Below are 26,376 nucleotides of genomic sequence, written 5' to 3' on the forward strand. Positions count from 1 at the left end.
TCTCTCCTCCCTTCATTTCTTTCTCTCCTCCCTTCATTTCTTTCTCTCCTCCCTTCATTTCTTTCTCTCCTCCCTTTATTTCTTTCTCTCCTCCCTTCATTTCTTTCTCTCCTCCCTTCATTTCTTTCTCTCCTGCTTTTATTTCTTTCTCTCCTCCCTTCATTTCTTTCTCTCCTCCCTTTTATTTCTTTCTCTCCTCCCTTTTATTTCTTTCTCTCCTCCCTTCATTTCTTTCTCTCCTCCCTTCGTTTTCCTCTCTCCTCCCTTTATTTCTTTCTCTCCTCCCTTTATTTCTTTCTCTCCTCCCTTTATTTCTTTCTCTCCTCCCTTTATTTCTTTCTCTCCTCCCTTTATTTCTTTCTCTCCTTCCTTCATTTCTTTCTCTCCTCCCTTCATTTCTTTCTCTCCTCCCTTCATTTCTTTCTCTCCTCCCTTTATTTCTTTCTCTCCTCCCTTTTATTTCTTTCTCTCCTCCCTTCATTTCTTTCTCTCCTCCCTTCATTTCTTTCTCTCCTCCCTTTATTTCTTTCTCTCCTCCCTTTATTTCTTTCTCTCCTCCCTTTATTTCTTTCTCTCCTCCCTTTATTTCTTTCTCTCCTCCCTTTATTTCTTTCTCTCCTCCCTTTATTTCTTTCTCTCCTTCCTTCATTTCTTTCTCTCCTCCCTTTATTTCTTTCTCTCCTCCCTTCATTTCTTTCTCTCCTCCCTTCATTTCTTTCTCTCCTCCCTTCATTTCTTTCTCTCCTTCCTTCATTTCTTTCTCTCCTCCCTTTATTTCTTTCTCTCCTCCCTTTATTTCTTTCTCTCCTCCCTTCATTTCTTTCTCTCCTCCCTTTATTTCTTTCTCTCCTCCCTTTATTTCTTTCTCTCCTTCCTTCATTTCTTTCTCTCCTCCCTTTATTTCTTTCTCTCCTCCCTTTATTTCTTTCTCTCCTCCCTTTATTTCTTTCTCTCCTCCCTTTATTTCTTTCTCTCCTTCCTTCATTTCTTTCTCTCCTCCCTTCATTTCTTTCTCTCCTCCCTTTATTTCTTTCTCTCCTCCCTTTATTTCTTTCTCTCCTCCCTTCATTTCTTTCTCTCCTCCCTTCATTTCTTTCTCTCCTCCCTTCATTTCTTTCTCTCCTCCCTTCATTTCTTTCTCTCCTCCCTTTATTTCTTTCTCTCCTCCCTTTATTTCTTTCTCTCCTCCCTTTATTTCTTTCTCTCCTCCCTTTATTTCTTTCTCTCCTCCCTTTATTTCTTTCTCTCCTCCCTTCATTTCTTTCTCTCCTCCCTTCATTTCTTTCTCTCCTCCCTTTATTTCTTTCTCTCCTCCCTTTATTTCTTTCTCTCCTCCCTTTATTTCTTTCTCTCCTCCATTTATTTCTTTCTCTCCTCCCTTTATTTCTTTCTCTCCTCCCTTTATTTCTTTCTCTCCTCCCTTTATTTCTTTCTCTCCTCCCTTTATTTCTTTCTCTCCTCCCTTTATTTCTTTCTCTCCTCCCTTTATTTCTTTCTCTCCTCCCTTTATTTCTTTCTCTCCTCCCTTCATTTCTTTCTCTCCTCCCTTTATTTCTTTCTCTCCTCCCTTTATTTCTTTCTCTCCTTCCTTCATTTCTTTCTCTCCTCCCTTTATTTCTTTCTCTCCTCCCTTTATTTCTTTCTCTCCTCCCTTCATTTCTTTCTCTCCTCCCTTTATTTCTTTCTCTCCTCCCTTTATTTCTTTCTCTCCTCCCTTTATTTCTTTCTCTCCTGCTTTTATTTCTTTCTCTCCTCCCTTCATTTCTTTCTCTCCTCCCTTCATTTCTTTCTCTCCTCCCTTCATTTCTTTCTCTCCTCCCTTTATTTCTTTCTCTCCTCCCTTTATTTCTTTCTCTCCTCCCTTCATTTCTTTCTCTCCTCCCTTTATTTCTTTCTCTCCTCCCTTTATTTCTTTCTCTCCTCCCTTTATTTCTTTCTCTCCTCCCTTTATTTCTTTCTCTCCTCCCTTTATTTCTTTCTCTCCTCCCTTTATTTCTTTCTCTCCTCCCTTTATTTCTTTCTCTCCTCCCTTCATTTCTTTCTCTCCTCCCTTTATTTCTTTCTCTCCTCCCTTCATTTCTTTCTCTCCTCCCTTCATTTCTTTCTCTCCTCCCTTCATTTCTTTCTCTCTTCCTTCCTTTATTTCTCTCTCTTATCACATTATTTATCTCTCCCCTCCATCCATTAAGGGTGGATACATTACATGCACAAAAAATGAATCTGAAATCTGAAAAAGCAAATGGGACCCAGGTTGAGCTACTGTACCCATTTGTACCATACACTATTAACTATTTGCTGTAGCCCAATTTTACTTACTTTACCCACGGCTCTTCCATAAGTCCCTATCACTCATCATTGTGGGTTCTATACTCTTACAGAAACTCCATTTTTTGTCTGTCCCTCACTCACTAATGTGGACGATATACCCCCAAAACACATTTCATTAGACCTTATCATGTCTGTATGCGTCTTAAAGCTGACAGGTCAGAATAAGAATCTTTTATCACCTTCTATTCTAAACTGTGCCGACTATCAAAATTAATGAGGAAAACTTTTGGGTACATTCATTCAAATGCTAGGCCAGTCATGGGAAGCAATTTTTCGCTTCTGTGACTTTTCAGTAGTAACCACACTGTACCAGAAATTATCGTTAACAATCAAATCCGATGGGTTACAGTATTTAACTTTAGTGTACACTTTTAATGTTAATATATATGTCAAATATCGATTGTTTAGATGTTGGACTCAATAAAATTCAATAGAACTCCAAAATTCAAATTAACAAAAAACTTTTAAACACAAATAAAACCAATAATCAAGGTTTTAGAAACTTACCGGTAAAAGAAAAATGGATTTTCATATGTTGGTGTTGGCTTGTGTATATGTACGTCCATTCTATTGATTCACTTGGTTCCAAGAACAGGTGAATTAAGCTCGCACATCAGACTTAATATTATTCGTAGAATGACTAGTCCGACTAACGGTCCAACACATGAGTGTAATATCCCTTCTAACTGATTAACTAGCTCGTCTACAAGGCAGGCACTTAGTTCGTCAACATTATTCCGTCAAGTAATAAACAGTTGTTATTGCAGGGTTGGGCATAGGGGTGGAGACTTTTTGTTTGTGGTATTTCAGCTGTGACTTGAACATAAAGGAAAGGTTGTCTCAGTTCTCTTTTGTGAACTTAAGGCTTGGCTGTGTTCCAGTCATAGACAATGGAGGTATATCAATCCTATTTAAATATATTATGTGTTGTACAAACCCTACCTCTATACAATGGCTATTATATTGTATTGTATATAATGGAATTTTATACGGAAATGCAAAAAAAAAAGTATTTTATCAACCTTCAAAGAACCAATCATCTAATTCTTTATTAATATTTATTAAATATAATTAATTAGCAACTGAAGTCTCACTAGATCGTCATGCCATTTTGGTAGTCCAAATAATATTACAAATCTAATGTATGTCAATCAATCAATCAATCAAATTAACATTTATTTTCTTCCGCAGTAAAATAACAAATATCCAATATAAATAGTAAAATGAAGGAAGAGGGAAAAACTCAAAAAGTAAGGCCAGTTGAAAAACAGAAAACTATTAATCAAAAGACCTTGTGACGAACAAGCCCTAAATGATAAATATGAATAAAAATTACAAATTAATTAGCGTACACAAACACACAGACAGGACAGGGCCAGAAAAAAGGAACAAACGATCATGTGACATAAAAGCTGAGGATGGTATAAACAACATTTTATAAATCATATTTTGTCAAAAGAAATTGTTCGGCTTTATGAGAGAAAATTTTCCTGGAGGGGGTTGCAATGATTTCAGGAGGAAGGTCATTTACATAGTCCTTGATGTAAATTATATTAGCAGGAACTGGTTGCAAGATTCACTATCCCACCAGGCTCAGAGCATGGAGATATTAATATTATTACTATAATATATCTATGCTCAGAGGAAGAAAGCTGGCTTTAAAACCTTATACTAGACACTATGGCAGGCTATGCTTGTTACAGTATTTAAACCAAGCCCTAAATAATATCGTTTAAGTACACAGTGGGAAATGTAAGAGAGGCTGTTTTATTTTGGTGTCAGCCTAATCAGCAAACTGCATCAGATTGCACAAAGACAAGGCTGGTAAAACATACCACATTCAATTCATACATTTATAATACACCCTTAGGATATCATTGTTTCTTTCAACTTATGTAAAATGTCCATCCATCCAAAAGAGTGAGAAACTTGCCAATTAATACAGGATGGATAACTATACAATTCTTGAGGCTAGGGAAGTGGAGTAGAGAAAGAGTTATGGATTACAACACAGGCCCAGAGCCAGGGGGGTTTTTGGGGTTCGGCCCCTGGACCCTGACCGGCCCCCCTGCCTATATTAGCTCGCAAAATAATTGGTGTTAAGAAAACCTCCCTCTGATGCATTCTGGCTACAGGCCTGCAACCCTGGTACCCTTGCACTGGTTCTGGTATTGAACCCTTGCACTGGCTCCAGTATTGAAACCCTTGCACTGGGTCCAATATTGGACCACGGCACTGGGTCTGGTATTGAACCCTTGCACTGGGTCTGGTATTGAAGCCTGGCACTGGGTCCAATATTGGACCATGGCACTGGGTCTGGTATTGAACCCTTGCACTAGCTCCAGTATTGAACCCTGACACTGGGTCCAATATTGATCCTAACAATAAAGCTAGCTCAAATCAGTATAAACTCATTGGTGTAGAACTTAATGAAAGACAAATTAACTGATCAGATACTAGTAAAAGTGACATTCAAGATACAGAAATATTTATTCATGAATTTTGAACATGAAACAAGGAAAACTTTTTTAGTTATTTTGAGGTCAGAATGAACTTATATATTTTTTACATTCCTGTTAAAATTTTATATTTGTGTAGTACTGATACTATACATGAAGAGAATTACTTTTATTACTAAAAAAAATAACAGACAAGATTATCCACAAATTACAATGAAGAATCGTGAAATCTCATCCTAGTCGATATTTGTTAAATCTCTATCAAAGAAAATCGCTTTTAACTTGCTGTTTTAATCGGTATTAGTAGTAAAGGACTTGCCAACAATTCTAGATCATTATATACTCAATTATCCTCACCATTTCATTTTCATTTTCAACTTATTTTTCCAAAAAGACAAAATATACATTTTTTACACTGAACAATATACAAAAGTTACTGACGACACTAGTCTGGTAGAAAAGAAAACAATTGTTTGTAGAAAAGTGATGAAATCACTACACTGTACTATCCTTCTGGTGCAGAACAAAAAAAACAAATGAAATAAATAGGGCAGGGAAAATTAGTAATTAGTTTTCAATTTACAGTATGACAAGTTCAATGTAATAATGCAGGGAAAAACTTACGATAAATTTTCAATTTTAATTTACAGTGCAACAAAAATAAACACAAAAACTTCCATGTTAACAGAGTACGGTATGAAAGAAACACACAACCTATATTGTAAAGTAAAATCTGTATTATAAGGCTTTTAAAAATAAATAATGAATCTAAAAGCCTTTCTTTAGGGGTAGATTATGTATGAATAGGAGATCAGTGAGGTACGAAAAGGTGTGTCTTAAGGTGTGTACACTACTTTACCTGAAAACCGGTCACAGTTCATTGGTTTTAGAAGAACCATAAAAGGATTTTTAAAATGTGGGCAATAGTTCAGAACTCAAACAATGAGAAACATGGTTATCTACTGTTTATTTAAGCTTTGTCTACACTGTCAAACTAGTTTGACAAAAAAAAGTGTGATGTCCCCAAATATGGTAGTGGCATGGCCAAACATGGTAGTGATATGACATCATCATGTCCATATGGGCACATCAATTTTTGTTGTCCCATATTATAAATGTTGATAGTGTATACAGAGCTTTACTGAGGTTCACATTAAAATATGTTAAGTTCACTTCTTGTACTTAACATACTGTAATTGTTTAATGATTGAACAAATTGATCATGAGAATTTTGTTATCAAAACATTGAGGTATAAAAGATCAAAATAAACACAAAATTGTAGTAAAAAAGTGTAGTTTATTGAAATAGAAATAACAGCATATTTGTGAATAGGCTAAAAATAAAAAATATAGATCATTTTCTTTTAAATCAAATTTTGTATTTATTTTTTTTAATTTTTTAATAATCAAATAATAATTAGCTAATTTAAACAAAAATGTTTGCATGATAGCAATCACCATGTGTTCCTACACTATGTGTGTATGGTGACTGGACCTATACATTCTCATGTTTGATGGTATCTCACTCACATTACACTAATCTATTTTTAAAATACAATTTGTGAATTTCTTGAATGCAAACTTACCAAAATGTTTTTCTACATGTATCACAGGCACTGTAATCTTGGTCTGTAAAAAAAAACCAAATAGTTATGTCATACTTTATGAAAGAACCCCTATGGTAGTAAGGAGCCACATTCAAGACCCAAACCAATTACCCCTTAATAAGGGCATCCATTGGTTAGGGGTTGGCCTGGTGTTAAAACATATAAAGACTCTCATTTACTTCACAGGAAAGTTTTTTCTTAAAAAGCACTGTCTACACTATCGTTATCAAACTTTATGTGACAAAAATGTGATGTGCCCATATATGGACATGATGATGTAACATCACTACCATATTTGGGCATATTACTAACCTATTGGGAACATCACACGTTTTTGTCAAACTAGTTTGATAATGTACCTGTAGATAAAGCTTTATAAGTTTCCCAAAGGAGGTTACAGTACTAACTTAATCAACAAAATAATAACATGCTTCATTTACCTACAGTTACATCTAAATGATATTTAGAGTGAAAACCGGATGGACCAGAATGTGTACATACATCATTTAAAAGCCTTTAAAAGGCATCATTTTTTAGATTTAGAACACAGTGCATTATAATTTATAGTGTATACAAACAAAAACCTCACTAAAACAATAAAGTGTACAGAAGAAGTATGCCCAAATAAGGCAATGTATTCTCACTTGTCCTTTTAATTTTCTTAAGTTCTGTACAGTTGGCTGTGAGTGACTGTACAAAAGTGCTAAAGTTATTTTCAGTAAAAATTACAATTTGATCATAAAAAATTGAATACAACAATACAGAATATTAATTACACAATTCATAATTTGTACTTTGTTTTACAGACTGCGTTGTAGATTACCAATTTCAATACCAAAAAGTAAAATTAATTTAATAATCAGAATATTAAAGTCTACAGTACAGGAAGTGACCTCAATAATATATTGTTATATAACAAAATATTTAAATACTAAATAAATTTATCTATAGACAGATTACAACGTTATTCAGGAAAACCGCCGAAGCAATTCAGTAAAATCACCACACCCAAAAATTCATTGAAATCGACGGCACCAAGAGTATAACGCTTGATTACTGGAAAACCAATTTACATTCGATAACAATCAATTGGTTGGTGTAATGTTTAAAAAATAAAGAAAAAACAGCAGATAATCTCATCCCATAAGAACAAAGAAACTGAAATAAACAATAGCCACCAAATTTAGGAGCAACTGTGCTCATCTTGAAAAGGGAAACCTGATATTAATGCATGGAGATTATAGGTATTAAATTAGTAATGGGGCTCTATTTAGGTGTTACTGATGATGGATGTATTGTAGCATTTGTTGTCAAGTCCAAAAACCTTGATTCCAAAATGTTTTTGTACAATAATTTTCTTAATCATGGGTCATTAATATAATATAATATATAATGCACTTGCACTGATGAAGGGCTACTTAACTGTAGTGTTGCCTGAAAACTCTGCAAACTTTTCTGACTGTTTTACTTTATCGTTTTGATTGAGCTTTGAGATCCAGCCACTGATGATACCCACAGCATTGTCATTTTTTTTCAGTATTTTGCCTTTGGATTTATATTAATGCAGAAAGCTACAAAGGTGTGCTGATTGATATTTCACTCTAGATAAAGATAACTCTATAGTCTTACTCTATTAATTTACCTATTTGCAAAACAAACAAAAAATCAGGACGAGACCTTGAAAACTATGGACATTTTATCGACAAAGGAAAAATGTACAGAACTTTCAAGACAAATGCTTTGCATGTATTTTTCAAATAGTAATTGGTCTTCCGTAAAATGTATCATACCACCACAACCAGTAGCATTATTACTAATCATTTTCTTTTCAAATTCTATAATTATTAACTATTGTTATTTGTTTTTCTTTATTTCAGAGTTGGTCAAAAATGTTTGAAGACCAATTCCTACTGTACTAGTGAAGACATGTCTGATAACATTGGTACAAATCATTGATCAAAATGTACCATGGAATTGTCTATGGGTTTGATAATGATACTTGATAGCATTCTATTTATTTTGGCGCTATTGAGGTTTAACTTTTTCTAAAATTTAAGAATTTATCCTTTCTGTCCAATTGCTATATTTTAACTATAATATTTATTTTATTTACTATTATATTGTATTATTATATACTGTAGACAGCAATACGGAACTGTTACTCCACTAAAAGTACATATGAAAGCATATATTGATCATTTTAGATAAAAAATATAGAAGTGATGCCCTATAGGGTCTAATTTACAAAAAACATCAATTTTTGCCATAGGATCCTATGCTACTGTCATTCGCAGAATAAAATAAATTAATTTCAAATGATTTGTTTTATCTTGTTTTTGCTTTAATTAAATGAATAAATTAAATGAATAAATTAAATGAAGGACTAGGCCTATCAATAAAATGTGGAAATATTTTACAATAGAAAAACAATACAATAGGTCTATCATTAACAACTCAAACCACTCTCTATATGTCTACCACACCAACAATCAACATGCATTTTTAAATACCTACTGAATGAACTGTACCTACCTAGAATTGGCCTAGAAAATGAAATATTGTACTTTCTGTATAGTTATTGAAACATAGGCCTAGGTCTTCAAAAAATTGGCATTTTAAAAGTGGAAAACCAAAAGAAAATATTTAAGCTAAGCTTATGCTCAACACGGATTCCACCCTAGGCGCGGCTAGCCTTCGCCTTACAAATTGTCTGCGTATACCACCACCATGCCATTTCGCTTGTTGTGCCAAAATAAAAACAAGCCAAAGTCGCTTTGAAATAAATACGCATAAACGAATGTGTCCGCGTGAGAAAGCGGCTTAATTTTGAAATGGAGATTTTAGTTTTTAATTTCGTATATTAGAAATTATAATTCTCCACTTAAAAAGAATATATTTCAATTAAACGCTGGCAAGGGTTGTCCGACGACGATTCTAGCCTAGGCTAGGCCGGAAACTTGGAACGTATCACGAACGAGGGCGGTGGTCAGGGCGCGGCTTGTGTGGCGGGTGCGGCCATTCTTCTCGGCGTTGTCTAGCCTAACCCATTTTGACAACTACCGAATGTAAACAAAACATAGACACAAATTTCGTGGCGATAAAATCATGTAATAACTTAATAAAAACTACGAAATGGGAAATAAAACTTACCGTCTTCGGTACATTTTGAATAATCACAGTACTTGTTGTGAATAACCCGTTGGCCAGCCACGGATTTGTCGGTTTTGATCGGCAGATCCTCAACATCTTCCATTGACTGCGCCATTTTTGCCCAGTATACCACACCCTCTCTGGCGTATTCTTTCATCCGGGCATTTGGCCCAATGGCCCCACCCCGGTGGTCACAGAGTTCCTATTGTTTACCTATTTTATAATAATATTTTCTATACGTTCTTTTGTCTATACCGAAATATTAACTTAAAACAATGGGCTAAAAATAGGTAGGCCTATTACAAAAATCAGATATCAATCTCAAATAGATTTAGGCTCTTTTACTATTCTAGGCCTCAAACAATTTTAAAAAATAAAACAAATGAAATCATTTATTTTAAACACAGCTTACGGATTTTCAAAAAATTAAAATCAATTACTATTTTTAATTAATAAAATCATAAATAATTCCAATAATTCCGCAAAAATATATAGGCCTATTGAAATGTGTGTGGCAATGGCTCATTTCATATCTATTATCTTTATTAGTCTACTAAACTACATAATAAATATGTTAGGCGCGCTTATGAAATGATTGAATGAATTCCTAGTGCTATTATTAAAATCAATTGTTGAAATACTAGCTAAATTGTGTACAATAGAAACTAGTAAGAGATAAATATCAACACTATCTACTATTATATTGACGCATCTTTATTTATTTGTAAATTAAAAAATCAATCCGTACGAAACCAAGTTGCTTAAATAATTTTTAAAAATAGCATAATGTCAATGATATGAATTAATTTAATATTCGACTTAAAAGCAGAATAATAGGCCTACTGTTTAATCACTCATTCGCCAATGAAAATTAAGGAATCAAAATAAATTATGACATCACTGCATAATAATTAACTTTATCCAATCAGCATCATAAACGAACTCCTACTTTATATTCAAGAATTGCGCGGTGTTTTTTTTCAGGCTAAATAATTGTTGTTGTGTATACTTTACTAGGCCTAATAATCAATAATAATAATTCAGAGTTGAACAGAAATAATTAAAAGAAAGTATATTCTTAAAGATAATATTTTACCTCTAAGAATATTTAAAATGTTACTGTATTTTGAATAGGCAATTTTGAAGTTAGTTATTCACTTTGAACAAAAATTGCACAAAGACAAACAGATTACAGGGTAATTACTTAATTTACAAAATTTGTAAGGACAAAATAATGTAGTAATAATTGGAGACTCGACATTGTCTAAGATTGCTAAATTTAACCGTTTTATTTTGTCACAATTTTTAAGAGAAATCACTTTTGTAAAAGCGGTAACTAAAAATGGAATAGTCAAACTTCTTTGATTTTATCCATCTTCAATTTTTAATATTTTGGGAGAGAATCTTAATAATAAGTTTTAATATAGGGTATTGCTTTAAATGTGCTAATAGGAGACGAATTCTATATTGTATCGATAATTCGGCGATATGTAGGCCTACCATGATGTTTTAGGTATTACAATCATCATTCAGGTCTCCGTCGGCGGATGTCCTGAGTTGAAAACCATTGTCGTAGGCCTACTTTTAAAAATTATCAACGTCGTTAATTGTCTTGGTAGTCCGTTTTTTTAAAATTTATTCTACATAAATGTCAAGAAGAAAACAAACAAAAACCGACGCAGCGGTGACAGAAGACAATTAGTCTTTAAGATGTCGTTTTATCTCGTATCCATCATCGCCTGGAACGTAAAGGCGGCATCATTGCGATCCCGTCACCAGCATTCAATGGTTTGACCATGCATAAAAGCGTGGTTCCCACTAGCGACGCAACGCAAGGACGTAACGCAACGCAAGTGAATTGACCAATCACAAGCGATGGCTTATTAGCTTGTGATTGCTAACTGTCAATAACTTCGCTTGTCATTGGTTAAAACGCTTGCGTTTCGTTCTAGTGGGAACCAAGCTTTAAGGATGTAACAGAAGGACGTAAACGCAACGCAAGCGTGTTAACCAATGACAAGCGACAGTTTGTATAATCCATCGCTTGTGATTGGTCAATTCACTTACGTTGCGTTACGTCCTTGTGTTGCGTCTTTAGTGGGAACCAAGCTTTACCAAGCTTTATACACGGCCAAGTCTAGTTTACTGTTTACACGTTCAGAGCTCCCATCTAAACTCATTGCATACCGTTATTATGGACTTTACAAAATAAACATTTACCAATTGTATTTTAAAGATTCAGAAATTTATTAAAAAAAGCCTATATCGTAAATGTTTCCTTATATACTGATAAAATATTATAAAACTATCTTTCCAAATATACATTCATATATTTATTTCTTAATCTTTTATACATAAAATATATATTTTTTTCATTAAAAACGTATATAAAGACACACTTTGTAATGGCATCATTCATCTCATAAAATGCCTTATATTTTATCATTGTATTGCGTTTTTTTATGACATTATAAAACACTTATTTCAGTACCTATTTTATTTATATTGTGTAGACATACAAGTATTGTAAATAGATTTTAATTTTTCTGAATACATACAAAAGTGCAGATACATAAACTATAGAGGACTCACTTCTAATTTGTTGCCAATATTTAAAATATTAAAAGACTACATTAAAACTATCTAATATAACATCGATATGTCCAGTCAATGAGATTTACTTGCATTTTATAGGCTCTATTAATATGTGCTAAATGGTTATTAAACATTAAATTACAGAAACTAACTTTCTTCTTGGTTATAGCCTTTACCTCTTTTAGAGTTGTTACTGGTTGTTAATCGTGCATTTACTTCCGTTCCAAGTCTAAGTCCTTAACTTCATCAAATATTTTCCTCTTCAACTTTGAATGTTTGTTCGTTTTTTCCTTCATCTTCCTCAACTTCTTTCTTAATAGATGGTACTTCAGTAGGATTTAATTTTATTATCCGTTTAGCAACTTCTACTACTTGTGTAGAGGTGCTTTCAAAAGCTTGTTGATTTCCAGTTACAGAGGATGCTTCACATGACGCCTTACCAGCAGAAATTGATTTCTGACGACCAAATACAGAAGTGGTACCAATTGATGTGTTGTTTCCAGAAGTAGCAGTACTGGATACTTCTTGCTTCATCAAACAACCAGAGGTTCCAGGTTTATTTTCAAAAGGAGAGTTAACTGAAGAACCTGCAGATGGACTAGAATCTGAATGACTTCCGATTAAACCAAATCCTTGGTTGGAAGTTACAGATGTTGATTTTATTCCAAATTGAGAGTCGCCAATACTGGTTTTTGAAGAACATCCAAATACAGATGTACCAGACATTGATAGATTTTCAAATGACAAACCTGTATCTTGTTCAGTATGACCAAGTACATTTTCTACTGGAGAGACATTAGAAGAACGTTTGCTACCTGTTGTTACTAAATCCGTGTTGGTGGAATATTGGGTTTCTACCTTTTGAGAATCACTGCTAGTTCTTGAAAAACTTCCAAATTTGGCAGGACCAAATGTTGGCTGACCTCCAAATGAGAAACCTGAAGCTGGTTTATTGCCAATGGTAGAGGTTACTGATGTTGGTTGATTTCCAAATGGAGAGGCGTTGGTGGAATCACTGCTGGTTTTTGGAAAACTTCCAAATTTAGAGGGACCAATTGTAGGTTGACCTCCAAATGAGAAACCTGAAGCTGGTTTTTTGCCAATGGTGGAGGTTACTGATGTTTGATTTCCAAATGGAGAGGTGTTGGTGGAATATTGGGTTATGTCGGCCTTTTGAGCATCACTGCTGGTTTTTGAAACACTTACAAATTTAGAGGGACCAATTGTTGGTTGACCACCAAATGAGAAACCTGAAGTTGGTTCATTGCCAATGGTAGAGGTTACTGATGTTGGTTGATTTCCAAATGGAGAGGCGTTGGTGGAATCACTGCTGGTTTTTGGAAAACTTCCAAATTTAGAGGGACCAATTGTAGGTTGACCTCCAAATGAGAAACCTGAAGCTGGTTTATTGCCAATGGTGGAGGTTACTGATGTTTGATTTCCAAATGGAGAGGTGTTGGTGGAATATTGGGTTATGTCGGCTTTTTGAGCATCACTGCTGGTTTTTGAAACACTTACGAATTTAGAGGGACCAATTGTTGGTTGACCACCAAATGAGAAACCTGAAGCTGGTTCATTGCCAATGGTAGAGGTTACTGATATTTGTTGATTTCCAAGTAACATAGATTGTTGGTTCCCAAACCCTTGAGTACCACTACTGGTTTTAAATGCATTTCCAAATGCAGAAGGACCTATTATAGCAGATTGACTTCCAAGTCCTACCCCAGAAGATGATGCCTGACCTCCAAATACACCAGTTCCTTGTGCTGCCTGACCTCCAAATACACCAGTTCCTTGTGCTGCCTGACCTCCTAATACACCAGTTCCTTGTGATGGTTGCCCTCCAAATACACCAGTTCCTTGTGATGGTTGCCCTCCAAATACACCAGGTCCTTGTGATGGTTGCCCTCCAAATAAGCCAGAGCTTTGTGGTGGATGCCCTCCAAATAAGCCAGAACATTGAGATGGTTGCTCTCCAAATAAGCCAGAACCTTGAGATGGTTGCCCTCCAAATAAGCCAGAACCTTGAGATGTTTGCCCTCCAAATAAGCCAGAACCTTGAGATGGTTGCCCTCCAAATAAGCCAGAACCTTGAGATGGTTGCCCTCCAAATAAGCCAGAACCTTGAGATGTTTGCCCTCCAAATACACCAGGTCCTTGAGATGGTTGTCCTCCAAATAAGCCAGAACCTTGTGATGGTTGCCCTCCAAATAAGCCAGAACCTTGAGATGGTTGCCCTCCAAATACACCAGGTCCTTGTGATGATTGCCCTCCAAATAAGCCAGAACCTTGAGATGGTTGCCCTCCAAATACACCAGGTCCTTGTGGTGGTTGCCCTCCAAATAAGCCAGAACCTTGAGATGGTTGCCCTCCAAATAAGCCAGAACCTTGAGATGGTTGCCCTCCAAATACACCAGGTCCTTGTGATGGTTGCCCTCCAAATACCACAGTTCCTTGTGATGGTTGCCCTCCAAATGAACCAGAGCTTTGTGATGTCTGAACAAATACACCAGGTCCTTGTGATGGTTGCCCTCCAAATACACCAGGTCCTTGTGGTGGTTGCCCTCCAAATAAGCCAGAACCTTGAGATGGTTGCCCTCCAAATAAGCCAGAACCTTGAGATGGTTGCCCTCCAAATAAGCCAGAACCTTGAGATGGTTGCCCTCCAAATACACCAGGTCCTTGTGATGGTTGCCCTCCAAATACCCCAGTTCCTTGTGATGGTTGCCCTCCAAATGAACCAGAGCTTTGTGATGTCTGACCAAATACACCAGGTCCTTGTGATGGTTGCCCTCCAAATAAGCCAGAACCTTGAGATGGTTGCCCTCCGAATAAGCCAGAGCTTTGTGGTGGTTGCCCTCCAAATAAGCCAGAGCTTTGTGGTGGTTGCCCTCCAAATAAGCCAGAGCTTTGTGGTGGTTGCCCTCCAAATCCACTAATATGTTGTGATGGCTGAGTTGTGAAGACACCTCTCCCTTGTGAAGGTAGACTTCCAACATGATTTTCAATTTCTGTTTGCTGGTTTCCTCTAAATGACACTTGTTGCAAATTTCCAGAAGATTGTTCGTTTCCAAACACTGCAGGTCGACCAAATTCAGAAGGATTTTCTTGACTTTTAAAGACTGGTTTGTCATCTTTTAGCTGATTTCCAAAACTAAAGCCATAATTGGCTTGTTGTTCAGATGCCGGAGGTGAATCATTATTTTGAACCAGAGAAGTGGGTTGATTTTTATCAGGTTTATTGTTCATATTTCTTTGTATTTCATAATTTGTAAACATGTTTTTAATGCTTTTTGATGAAATGTTTGGTTGACCGAGTGATTTTCCTTTATTTGCCATATAACAATGATAACGACACTCCTAAATGAATACAGAAAAAAGTAGTATAAATATATAATTAATTTTTAAATTTCTATGTAGATTGTTTTGCCACAGACATCAATAAGGCAATTACATGGACAAGAAGAAATAAACTTATTGGTGTAAAATTACTGTAGTGGTGGTAGTGGCGATTATCAATAATTCCTTTTTTTTTAAAGTAAAGGAATCTGATGTACAATACATTAAAATAACAGCAACTATTATTGAGATTCTTCTAAATTCCTTATTGAATCAATAGTAGACTTACCTCCAAACTAATGTTGCAAGTCTGAAAAAAAATGTTTGATATTAAAGAGAAGCTTTTTGATGATGCATTGCCTAATCCTGTCTAAAAGCAGGAAGCAACAACAAGAAAACTACCTATCATATACCAAGCCAACACATTTTACACAAATGTCATCAAATTTTGTGACACAGACACAATATATTCACTCAAGCATTAATACCGCATTGAGTAACTTCACTGAAACTGCCAACGTTTTAGTGTGTTTTGTTACAGACAATATATAGGCCAAACAACATAACTTAACAACATTATACAATAGATTGGAAATAAACTTTGTATAAATAAAAAAGTGCAATGAAGATGATACATTTTTATCTTAATATTTATTAAGAAAATTCTTTAAAAGTCCCTAAAATATATTCCACAAAACACAATAGCCTTTCTAGGACAAACAAGGAAGATAGTATGTAGTGACTATTGTAGCCTTACCTCTACTTGCAAGCTGTTGCAGTTACAAGCATATTGTGATGCAACACTTTCGCCTAAAAAAAAAAAAAAAAAAATCGGACTAATCAGAAAGAACTTTGACATGTAGAATGAAAGAAACTTCCAGGAGTTACGTTAAAACGAAATTTGAAAATTAAATAATTCAGTATAGGGTAGGTTAAACAGTCACAGGCACCTCTCAAAAAAATAATGTAAAAAGGTATAGTAGTTAGTTTATTATTATAGTTACTTCTATGACCCTTCAGTGGTATCAACATATTAGACAGGGAAAATATCAATCAAAACAAGAATAGGCTTGTCTTCTCTGTTGGTAAAATATTGCTAGTGGAAATATAGCATTACATTGTAACTCCACTCCCAAAGACTTGCAATAAGACTTTGTTTATGTACTTGTGTATATGTTTGTCTTGTAAACAGGATTGCCACCTTTAAGAAAGATAGTGAATGAATTCGCTTATAGTTATCCTTGGCAATATGAATAATATACAACAGCAACAACAACATTTACCTGAGGGGAGTCCTGTCAACTTGAATTTCAGTTCTCCCTCACTTACAAGTTCTATGTTGACTTCTTCTACAGTGTGATTGTTAATTGTGTTGTTTAGTTCTGCATATTCACTGACAAGGTTTTGCAGTCTGCAAAATTTAAGAAAATACACTAGAGTAATACAATATGGTAAAATGTTCCTTGAATAATGAACAGATCCAAACGTTCTTGAACTTAAGCCTTGTCTACACTATCAAACTTTATGTGACAAAAAAATGTGATGTGCCCATTACTGGACATCATGATGTCACTACCATATTTGGGCACGTCACTACCATATTTGGGCACATCACTACCGTATTTGGGCACATCACACTTTTTGTCAAACTAGCTTGATAGTGTAGACAGAGTTTTAGCTAAAAGCAGCAAAACCATCACAATCTAGGCAATGCTTAGGTGGTATACCATAATAGGTACTGTTGTGTCTGTATTTTAATCAATAATAAATTGTTTTAGCATTATTGAAAATTTTTTGGTATTTTATATGGTTATCTGTGACCAATTTAAGTCATTGTTTATGTGTTTGATTAAATAAAATTTGTTTAAGCGAGAGAACACATAATTAGGTACTACTAGATACTTCGAAAAAGTAAATTGGGTTTACCTTTTTTTTTTTATTGTTTAAATAGAAAGCAAAATGTTAATCATAATTACAAATTAAACAGATACATGAATATAGAATCACATTCTTACTTGTTTTGCAAATCCATTGATTTAGAGATGTTCTGAAAAAAGAGTTTTTTAAAAAGTATTTCAATAAATATATTTTGATAATAACCAGAAGCATAAGGTAGATAAATTTCACAATTTACAAAAAATGGAAGTATTATGCTCAGATTTAGTTTGGACTTTTTACTATATACTGTAATACCCTGTTAACATTTCCAAGTAAAACTATGAAGTTTACACACACCATACAAAACACAGGTGTTGACGCCTCAATGGATGTAAACTCTGGAGTTACATACACATGCAACTGGGCGCACACCACACAAAACACAGGTGTTGACGCCACAATGGATGTAAACTCTGGAGTTACACACACATTTAACTGGGTGCACACCATACAAAACACAGGTGTTGACGCCCCAATGGATGAAAACTCTGGAGTTACACACATCTGGGCGCAGACACCATACAAAACACAGGTGTTGACGCCCCAATGGATGTAAACTCCGGCATTCTGTTAGGTGATGTGGAAAGGGTACAGATCTTACCTGTTGATTATTGGAATTGTCAGACACTATCCCATCATGCAACAACATTCTTTCCTCCAGCTTTTCTAATTTCCTGTTTAAAACATCAATAGATTGTTTGTGTGCATCAAATTCATTACTCCTTGTTGCTATGGTTTCTTCTAACATCTTTTGTAAGCTTCCTTCTAGTGTGTCTAACCGATCCAACAGTAGAATCTTCTGACTCATAAAATACTTCATTACATTGTTGGCCTTCATCTGTAAAAACTTCATAAACAGACAAACAAGATTGTAAATATATAATATAGTTTATAAACACTCCACAACAGGAAGAGAACATGAATTCTAAACTGCCTGGTGATTAATTAATTAATTTGTGAGAATGAGAAAAAGTCACCCCAACCAAGATTCAAACCCGGAACCTTCTCCTTGATATGCAGATGTCCTAACCATTTAGACCACTGGGGCTTTCATGGTATAGTTCAAACCTGATTGGATAGCAACTCTTGGCGTGGTACAGCGGAACAGCACTAGTCCCTCGATTGTACACACGCGCACCAGAGATCAAAATGATATGCTCTCATCTTTTCATGTATATGTAATTGTAACATATTGGTGATGATGAATATATAATATAGAACAGTTTCATCACCTGCTCATAGTTACACAAATGCACCTTTTAAATGTTCTGTACTACCATAGCATTTAGCATAAAACTCCTTTATAGACAATAAGCAATTTTGTTTCAGTGACAGAGTAAGTGTTACTAAAGGAAAGAAAGTTTAAAGATGTATTGTCCCTTGAAACACAAAAAATGAAGGTCAAAATATTCTAAATTTAAAGTGGCCATATCAAAGTAATATTAAAGTTATTCACTTTAAGTCGAAAATTTGAGCCAAAAACAACAAATTTACGTAACAGGTAAATTAGTTTGATTACATTTCATCTGGAAAATCGTCACGAGCGAAAGTAAACAAAGATTTCAAACCATGAGTATGCATTATGCATATGCTAAATTAGGATTGTTTACAACTCGTCACGGTTAAGAAGGTATTTTCACACAGATCATGAGGAAGTTTTATGATTATGCATACAGAGTATCCAAACAAGCGTGTTTCATTATGGGATATGTTTTGATTGAAAACTTTGACTGCAAGTCAAAGTTATTTTTTTAACAAAAAAACGTCTGTATTTCAGTTAAATTTTTTTTTTTCTAAAAATTTGTGGTGATAGTTAATAACTATTATGATACTTCAAAATGACCCATCTTTTTTCGAAATCTTTTATTTTTTATTTTTTTGGAATTAGTCAATGGGACAATACATCTTTAAACATTTTATAAGTACTGTACTACCTAATTTTCCTTTTCTTTTATTTTAATATTATACTTACCTCCATTTGTTTTGATTTTCTTGTTTTCAAAACGAGTTTTGAAAAATCCTTACTTGAATTTAAAACATCAACCATAGAGGAACTTCTGCTCTTAAAAATGTAAGAAAAAAAGTAAATTCAATGTTATAGTTGGTGGACAGTTAATAAAATTTTCTGCTGATAAGAAAATAAAACAGCCAACGCCTATTAAACACGCCCAATTTTTTCTCTATACTTGACTTCTGCAAGACGGCTTGTGAAAAAAAAACGTCTCTCTAGGCAATGATCAGTAACAGACAATGGTTAATATAGCTGGCCTAATCCATCAAGATGATGGTGGTACCAGACCGTGTTTAGTTAGACTGGATAAGTGACACTATTAACAATGAACCACTTTACAAAGACACTAACTAACCTTTGTTGTCATCTTTCCAGATATATTTTGATGAAATTTAACAGGCATCTCTGCATTTTCAATTTTAACATTTTCATATACGTTTGAACGACCTTGTACATCAGTAGTAGCATCCTAGAACAAAAAGATCAATCAGTCAATAATTTATTGCCAGAAAATAAAAAACTTTGCTCTAGTCTAGTTTACATAATAGAGAAAATATAGGTGAATTCTTAAATGTGAACTTAAGTGTTATGTACTAAAATACGTCTCATACAGTACCTTAATTAAATCGCTGTCTACACTATCAAACTACAGCATAATGTGCTCTAATATGGTAGTGATATGATCATCGTGTCCATATTTGGGCACATCACATTTTGTTTTGTCTCATAAAGTCTGATAGTGTAGACATAGGTTTATAGTTTAGCTATTCTTAGAACTATGCTTACCTGTGATGCTTGCTGATGAGTTAAAACGGAAGGAAAATCTTTAGTTGGAAAACTCTCCATTTTATCCTTCGATTCTAGTAAAATCAACACAAATATTTTAAAGTTTTACTGGAACAATATACAAGAACACCAGAACACAATAAAGTCTCCCGTGATTAGGGGTGCCCCATGAGTGCCCCATATGAGTGCCCCATATGAGTGCCCTATATGAGTGCCCCATATGAGTTCTGTACTATAATCATTATTTTCAAATACATCATCCTTACTTGTTGGGGAAATTGGTGCCTCGAATATATCTGTTATAACTTTAAATGTCAAGTCAATCCCGTCCTGTGTTTTTGTTGATTTGTTGCATTTTGGACATGCAAATGAACTATCTTTAGCTATAGACTTCCTTAGAAATTGTTTGCTGCTAACTTCGTCCAATGCACATTTTCGGCAGATGCTGTGACAACAACCAAGTATGATGGAGGCACTGTTGGAGCCGAAACATACACTGCATGTGATAACTTTCATATTCAACTGGAGTTGAGTTGAAATAACAAACAGCTATCAAAATAATACATTAATTGTTAAAAGAAAAGTTGAATAAAATCAAAATATTATAGGCCTAATATTATAAATACCAAGCCGCCACGGCACAACTAATGACAAGTACAAGGAAGGTCTAGGGCTAGGGGACCAGGACCTTTAAGTTTAATACTAGGCCTAGGCCTAGCCTTAACTTGGCGTAGATTAAGATAGGAGGGGGTAGGGCTGGTGGAGCTCACCCCTCTCTAAAGTGAAATGCATGACTGATGATTTAGCTGGACTAAACAACAGCATTGAATTATACTTACTATATGCTAGGCCGGTCAAAAGCGTAAAATATAAACACCACTTTCATAGAAAACAACAACAAGCAAGACCTAAGATAGTAATAAAAACACGTCTTCTTTTCTTCTTCCTCTCCTTTCTTCCCACCTACCTCCCTCTCGCGGGTGGTGGTATTTTTGTTCAAACAATTATTATTATAGAGGGCATTATCAACAACTTGTTAAACACGTCCAATCCGACGAAATCGACGCGTCGTGTGAAGATCGTTACAAATTTAATACCGCCCCCATCTTAGATGTACGTAATCTTCTTGTTATTGGACTGGAAAAAAAAACACGATAATGTAAAAAGTCATTCTCATTCTCCCTCAATTTTTAATTTTCTCAATTTTTTATTTAAATGTAATGATAAATAAGCGATATTTTTCTGTCTAAGTCTACACATAGTACTCCTACGTGTATATATTTTGAGACGATGTTTAGTTAGGATCGACTAACCAAGGAAAGGACTACATAGGACTACGATTATGTGTTCACTTCTTGAACAGCCTGCAAACCTGTTTGATTAATATAAATTTTAAATTGAAATTGTTTATGGCATGCTGATCTATGTTTATATATATATATATATTTTTTTTTTATCTGTATTTTATTGTTAACCGTTTTTTATGTTGTATTGTTTTATGTTTTAAACCGGTTAGTGCCGGTATTTATCGCTGTTGGTTTTGACTGAATAAAATGAAATAAAAATAAAATAAACTCTTTTTTTTTGGGAAACATCAGGGTTGGGGGTGAGGCGGACAACCTTAAGAGGACATTTTTTAGTTCCGATGTGGTACTGTATCGCGCGCGTTAATCAAAGCGTCTGCATAGAGGAAACCCACCACCTCCTATGGTGCTTAATGATAATAATGAGGATAAACAATTACATCCTAATAATGATAAACAAAAACCGGAGATATATATTTGTTTCGAAAAATTACGAGTCATTGACCAAAGACCAAGGTTATACGGATGATGAAAAAAAACAATAAACTTACATAAGTATCGAACGTACTTACATACCGTACTTAATTAAATATTGTATTGTTCTAAATAAACAATTATTATTTGTCACAATATACGTGATGATTAATTTCATTTATGTAAACACTGAACGATACCACTACTGTGGGGCGTTTGAACTAATGACAGATAAGACGATGATGATTTCATCATAAAGCTTTGTCTACACTATCAAACTTTATGTGACAACAAATGTGATGTGCCCATATATGGACATGATGTCATACCACTACAATATTTGGGTATATCCCTACCATATTTAGGATACATTTTTTTTTCAAACTAGTTTGACAGTGTAGACAGAGCTCTATATTCGTCGCCTGCAAACGCTTCTAACTACCGGTAACATAATGTCTCCACTAACATGAATGCGTGTGAACGCATTATTGGACAAGTAAGTTTTGGACACCATTCATTTTAAGGTCCATCATTCATGGTACTGCTGCTGTACATATAGTAGGCCTACCAAATATGAATCATTATCCACTATTCCACGACATGGAAAGTTTTATATTTAAATTTATATAAATTATTGACATTGTGGACACAACGCAATTACTATACGCATGCAAGTGAGTTGACCAATTGCGAGTGACAATTCGATGATCCATTGCGTTGTGATTGGTCAAATTACTTGCGTTGTGCATACAACAACGCTCTTCTTACGTTGCGTCCAAGTGGGAAGAACTAAAGCTATTTAGGAATGTATTTAATGTATTACCAAAGGTCTGTTTACACTATCAAACAAAAAAGTGCGACGTGCCCAAATATATAATTATGGTAGTGATATGTCCAAATATGGTAGTGATATGACATCATCACATTTTTTGTCACATATAAAGTTTGATAGTGTAAACAGAGCTTAAAGACGCATCAACAAACATTGTATATATTAATTCAGTTTGTAGGGAAAAATGATGTACAGTATTATTGCATTATGATTTAAAACATCAGAGAGATAACATAATTCTCCCTGGTAATACAGTAGTGCGGTTTATATAGTGAACTTGGTATATGGATTATGCCTAGTGGGCGTACACGGCACGCCCAGTGACGTAACTTTAATTTAGCCTATTTACTGCTGACATGGAAAAGACTAATTAATACTTTGATTGTATGAACTCATCAATTGCTACCGTCAATGTCATGATGCTGGTTAATGCACTCTCACATCTTTATTACGAATGCCCTATTAATGAGAGTCAATGACATTACCTGGCAGAAAGTGAAAAAACGACGGCCGTTCCACTATCTGTCAGCGTTAACCAATCAAAAGACGTTGTATGATTGATTACCCAATCACAGAACGTTGTATTCATCGAAGCGTGAGTCATATGACGATTAGTGTATTATTGACTCACAGTAAACGAACGTGATCTGGTTACCGTATTTGTGATATTTTGTTATTGACTTTGATGGCTATATAAACGATCGTCTGACGAAATAACATCAGTTAGCGATAGCCAAGCTTACAGTAAAGGTGTCTGAAAAAAAATAACAAAAGTATATCTTCGATATTTTCGTAATTAAAATGGTTGGTTTTAACAAGAATAAGGAAAATCTTCTTTCTATCTTCGACATGGCAAATTCTTTATCTTCATCTGTTATGTTACAACCAGGAGCTGAGCTGAAAAGTGGAACTTTGTATCTACACGTTGGACACAGACGTCAACGGATGCTGGCGAAGGTTTACGCCAACACGTTAGATCCCCTTGTTGTTTTCTACCCAGACAAAGTACATTGTAAACATTGTGGATTGATGCGGTTGAGAAGTTGTACAATTACTGCTCTTCCAGGGGAGAGGGACTTCCTTGTCTCCCCAAAGAAAACAGACGATGGCAAAGCTATGGTGTTCTCGGCTGATTCTGCCGCGGAAAGAAACTCTTGGGTAAAAGCATTGTCATCGTACGAGGACAATTTGGGGAAAAAGATTGCATCTCTTCGCACCAGAAGGATGCCATCTTTGAATGAATCATTAGAAGAGGATGAGGAAGCAGAGGATAGTTCAAGGCAGGATGACAGGTTTAACATTCCCTCCAGAAGGACATCAAGACGTCCATCAACCGAGTTTGTTCGGCGGCGGAGATTCGTAGATCAGGAAAGAAAAATATTTGGTATTCAAAAGCAAAATTGTTGGAACACGGACAGACGTTCACAAGTCTGTAATTAAACTCTCACCTGGAAATCTATGCAGAAGAATGGTTAGAATGCATACTGTATTTATTTTACTGGATGACATTGGAAAGTAGGGAACCTGGACACTTTATAAAATGAACTAAAATTGTGCTGTTTGCGGAATGATACAGTCATTATTTGAACTATATAATACTGTTGAATATTTCTATTGACATTTCAAGCAATGCGAGTGTGTGGCAATGAAACCGTTTCTGTTGAATATCTTGCCATTTGTACCTATTTTATGTTAACATGTCTTTTAATGTATAGTGTAATTTAACTGAAGGAATCAGTCATGCATAAGACTCGAAGAGACACAAAGTTGACGCGCGCGTATAAAAGCCGTACCGTTTTATCGGATTATGGACGCGCGCGTCGTACTGACAATCTTTTTGTTGCATCATTGACATTGCAGACAAAAACATTTAATACTTTACTTTTGTTTAATTTAAAGTATGCATTGTTCAGAGAGGCGTGTAGCATAAGTTGTTCTTAAATCTCTTGACTATTCTGCAATAATAGATATTTGTTCGCAATACATTGATGGGATAATGACCTATCATTTCCTTTGTTGAGAAAGCATTTGTGTACGTATTATGAAATAATGCTTTAATAATTGATTTAAAAGTGTGTGGGGGAGTTTTTGGCAACGGTGTAGGATAGGAACAAGTTATAACAATGATTCAAATAATTATTGGCAAAGGCGTGTACTTAATCTATTGTATTTTATCTATTGTTTTTTTTTTGCCATGACGTAAGCAATGTCAGATATATTACTTTGCAATACAATGCTATGCGAATTATTTGCTAATTGTTTAACTTAAGTTTCATTGTTTATCAAATCATGGGTGGAGGTATTAAACCTCGATTAATATCCCATCGTCATTTAACCTAATTACCATGGAAACACCATGGCCGTATGTTAGCAATTTGTGTTGTGTTTTTGTATGTTCAGAAAAATAACCTAAAAATGTCTTTTATTTGGTTGTTATAATGACAATAGTAATTATAGGCAAGCGTACGTCAACTCGTCAAAAGATGTATATTTTTTGTAAAATTTGTAAAGAGATTCTATTTAAAAAGTGCTATTCATTGTGAAATAAAACAAAAAGAAAAAATTAATTTTGTATTGTCGCCGGGTTTCATTTTTTTTTGGTCGTTAAGGACTGTCTTCCACTTTAACGCGCGCACAACGACGTAAGTGCGCGCACCCTAATTTAACCAATTACGTGTGATTACGACGACTCCCAAGCTTATAAGTGTTTGTTCTGTAGACGTGAGTTTAATGTTAGTTACCTAAGCCTACTAGTATCCTAGGCCTACTACTAGTACACCTGATGCACAGACTCATATACACGTCCTTCAAACCCGGCGTTAACTACCCTGGATGGATATAAGCAAACGTTGAAAAAACTAAAGCTAAACCTGCTAGTATTTTGCTAGAAATCAAACGGAACTTGAATTTGTCTAAGTTATTATAAGCGCGTGTACAGCCAAGATAAAGGGGGAATACACAGAACGATCTACTTAAATAATTATTTAGTTTAATCCGTTTAAACTAGAAAACAATACGATATTTAAGATATGGCTCAATAGGCCAATGGCATCATGATGGCATTGCCGTAGCCATGCATGAGACAATTTTCAAACCACCCCAATTCCCCAGCACAGATCGTCATATTTTATATTAATCATTTTACGGCCTAGGTGATAGTAACATCAGCGGCACAGCACAACTGATCCGTCACAAGTGGCGTATTAATATTATTTGGTTGAATTGTAGAATCTTTCTGAAATAATTAAGCTATGAGAATTATTATGGAGTCGAAACGTCGTTTATTTTTTAGCGTAATTTTTTCTTAATCTTATTATTGTTATAACTAAAATGCTTTTTAGATTTAAAAATAAAAAATAGATATTCAACATTAAACCTTTAATTTTTAGAGTTATTTATAGACAAGATTAGTAAGTATAGGCCTACACAGTTGTGCTAATAATAGTCCCAACAAGGAAAGTGTAAATGATAGAGATATTATCATATCTCTGTGGTATATCAAGTATAATTGACCAGAGAAAAATCCCATATTTGGTGCGAAGTCGTCAGTATA

At 34.8% G+C, this 26,376-nt stretch overlaps 2 protein-coding genes across 5 annotated transcripts in view; both read right to left on the minus strand.

Moving 5' to 3' along the window:
- LOC140049405 (uncharacterized) overlaps positions 1 to 9,707 on the minus strand; it is a 37,393-nt gene extending 27,686 nt beyond the window's left edge. Inside the window, exons 1-2 of one of the 3 annotated variants that reach the window (XM_072094280.1) lie at positions 9,545 to 9,707; positions 6,374 to 6,416 (exon numbers count right to left, since the gene is read on the minus strand). In XM_072094280.1, coding sequence (XP_071950381.1) covers positions 6,374 to 6,416; positions 9,545 to 9,701 — 200 coding nt within the window. In that variant the 5' untranslated portion in view covers positions 9,702 to 9,707. Of the gene's footprint in view, positions 1 to 2,835; positions 3,410 to 6,373; positions 6,417 to 9,544 lie in introns of those variants that run through there. The other 2 variants (XM_072094279.1, XM_072094281.1) reach the window with 2 other exon arrangements.
- A 2,138-nt stretch (positions 9,708 to 11,845) lies between these two features.
- On the minus strand, positions 11,846 to 21,140 carry LOC140050285 (uncharacterized). Of its 2 annotated transcripts, XM_072095405.1 has the most exons (11): positions 21,053 to 21,140; positions 20,480 to 20,762; positions 20,214 to 20,287; positions 19,783 to 19,896; positions 19,389 to 19,478; positions 18,018 to 18,263; positions 17,494 to 17,525; positions 16,762 to 16,889; positions 16,236 to 16,288; positions 15,768 to 15,788; positions 11,846 to 15,499 (listed from the first exon to the last, which is right to left on the minus strand). In XM_072095405.1, exons 2-11 carry the CDS (start codon positions 20,727 to 20,729, stop codon positions 12,386 to 12,388), a joined length of 4,122 nt encoding a protein of 1,373 aa, XP_071951506.1. In that variant the 5' UTR covers positions 20,730 to 20,762; positions 21,053 to 21,140; the 3' UTR covers positions 11,846 to 12,385. The 2 variants fall into 2 exon arrangements, with proteins under 2 accessions (XP_071951506.1, XP_071951507.1); XM_072095406.1 differs by lacking the exons at positions 20,214 to 20,287; positions 20,480 to 20,762; positions 21,053 to 21,140 and having other exon boundaries at positions 11,848 to 15,499; positions 19,389 to 19,473; positions 19,783 to 19,894.
- Positions 21,141 to 26,376: the final 5,236 nt, after the last annotated feature.

The sequence above is a fragment of the Antedon mediterranea genome, chromosome 5 (assembly GCF_964355755.1).
Source record: "Antedon mediterranea chromosome 5, ecAntMedi1.1, whole genome shotgun sequence".
Taxonomy (NCBI): Eukaryota; Metazoa; Echinodermata; class Crinoidea; order Comatulida; family Antedonidae; genus Antedon; species Antedon mediterranea.

What these genes read in the sequence shown, in the direction of transcription:
- LOC140050285 (XM_072095405.1), bottom strand. Translation starts at nt 20,729, where the DNA reads ATGAAAGTTATCACATGCAGTGTATGTTTCGGCTCCAACAGTGCCTCC. An exon ending in GGCACCAATTTCCCCAACAA is followed by an intron (nt 20,288 to 20,479) that starts GTAAGGATGATG and finishes TGATTTTACTAG; the next exon opens with AATCGAAGGATAAAATGGAG. An exon ending in GCAACAGCTTGCAAGTAGAG is followed by an intron (nt 15,789 to 16,235) that starts GTAAGGCTACAA and finishes ATTTTTTTTCAG; the next exon opens with ACTTGCAACATTAGTTTGGA.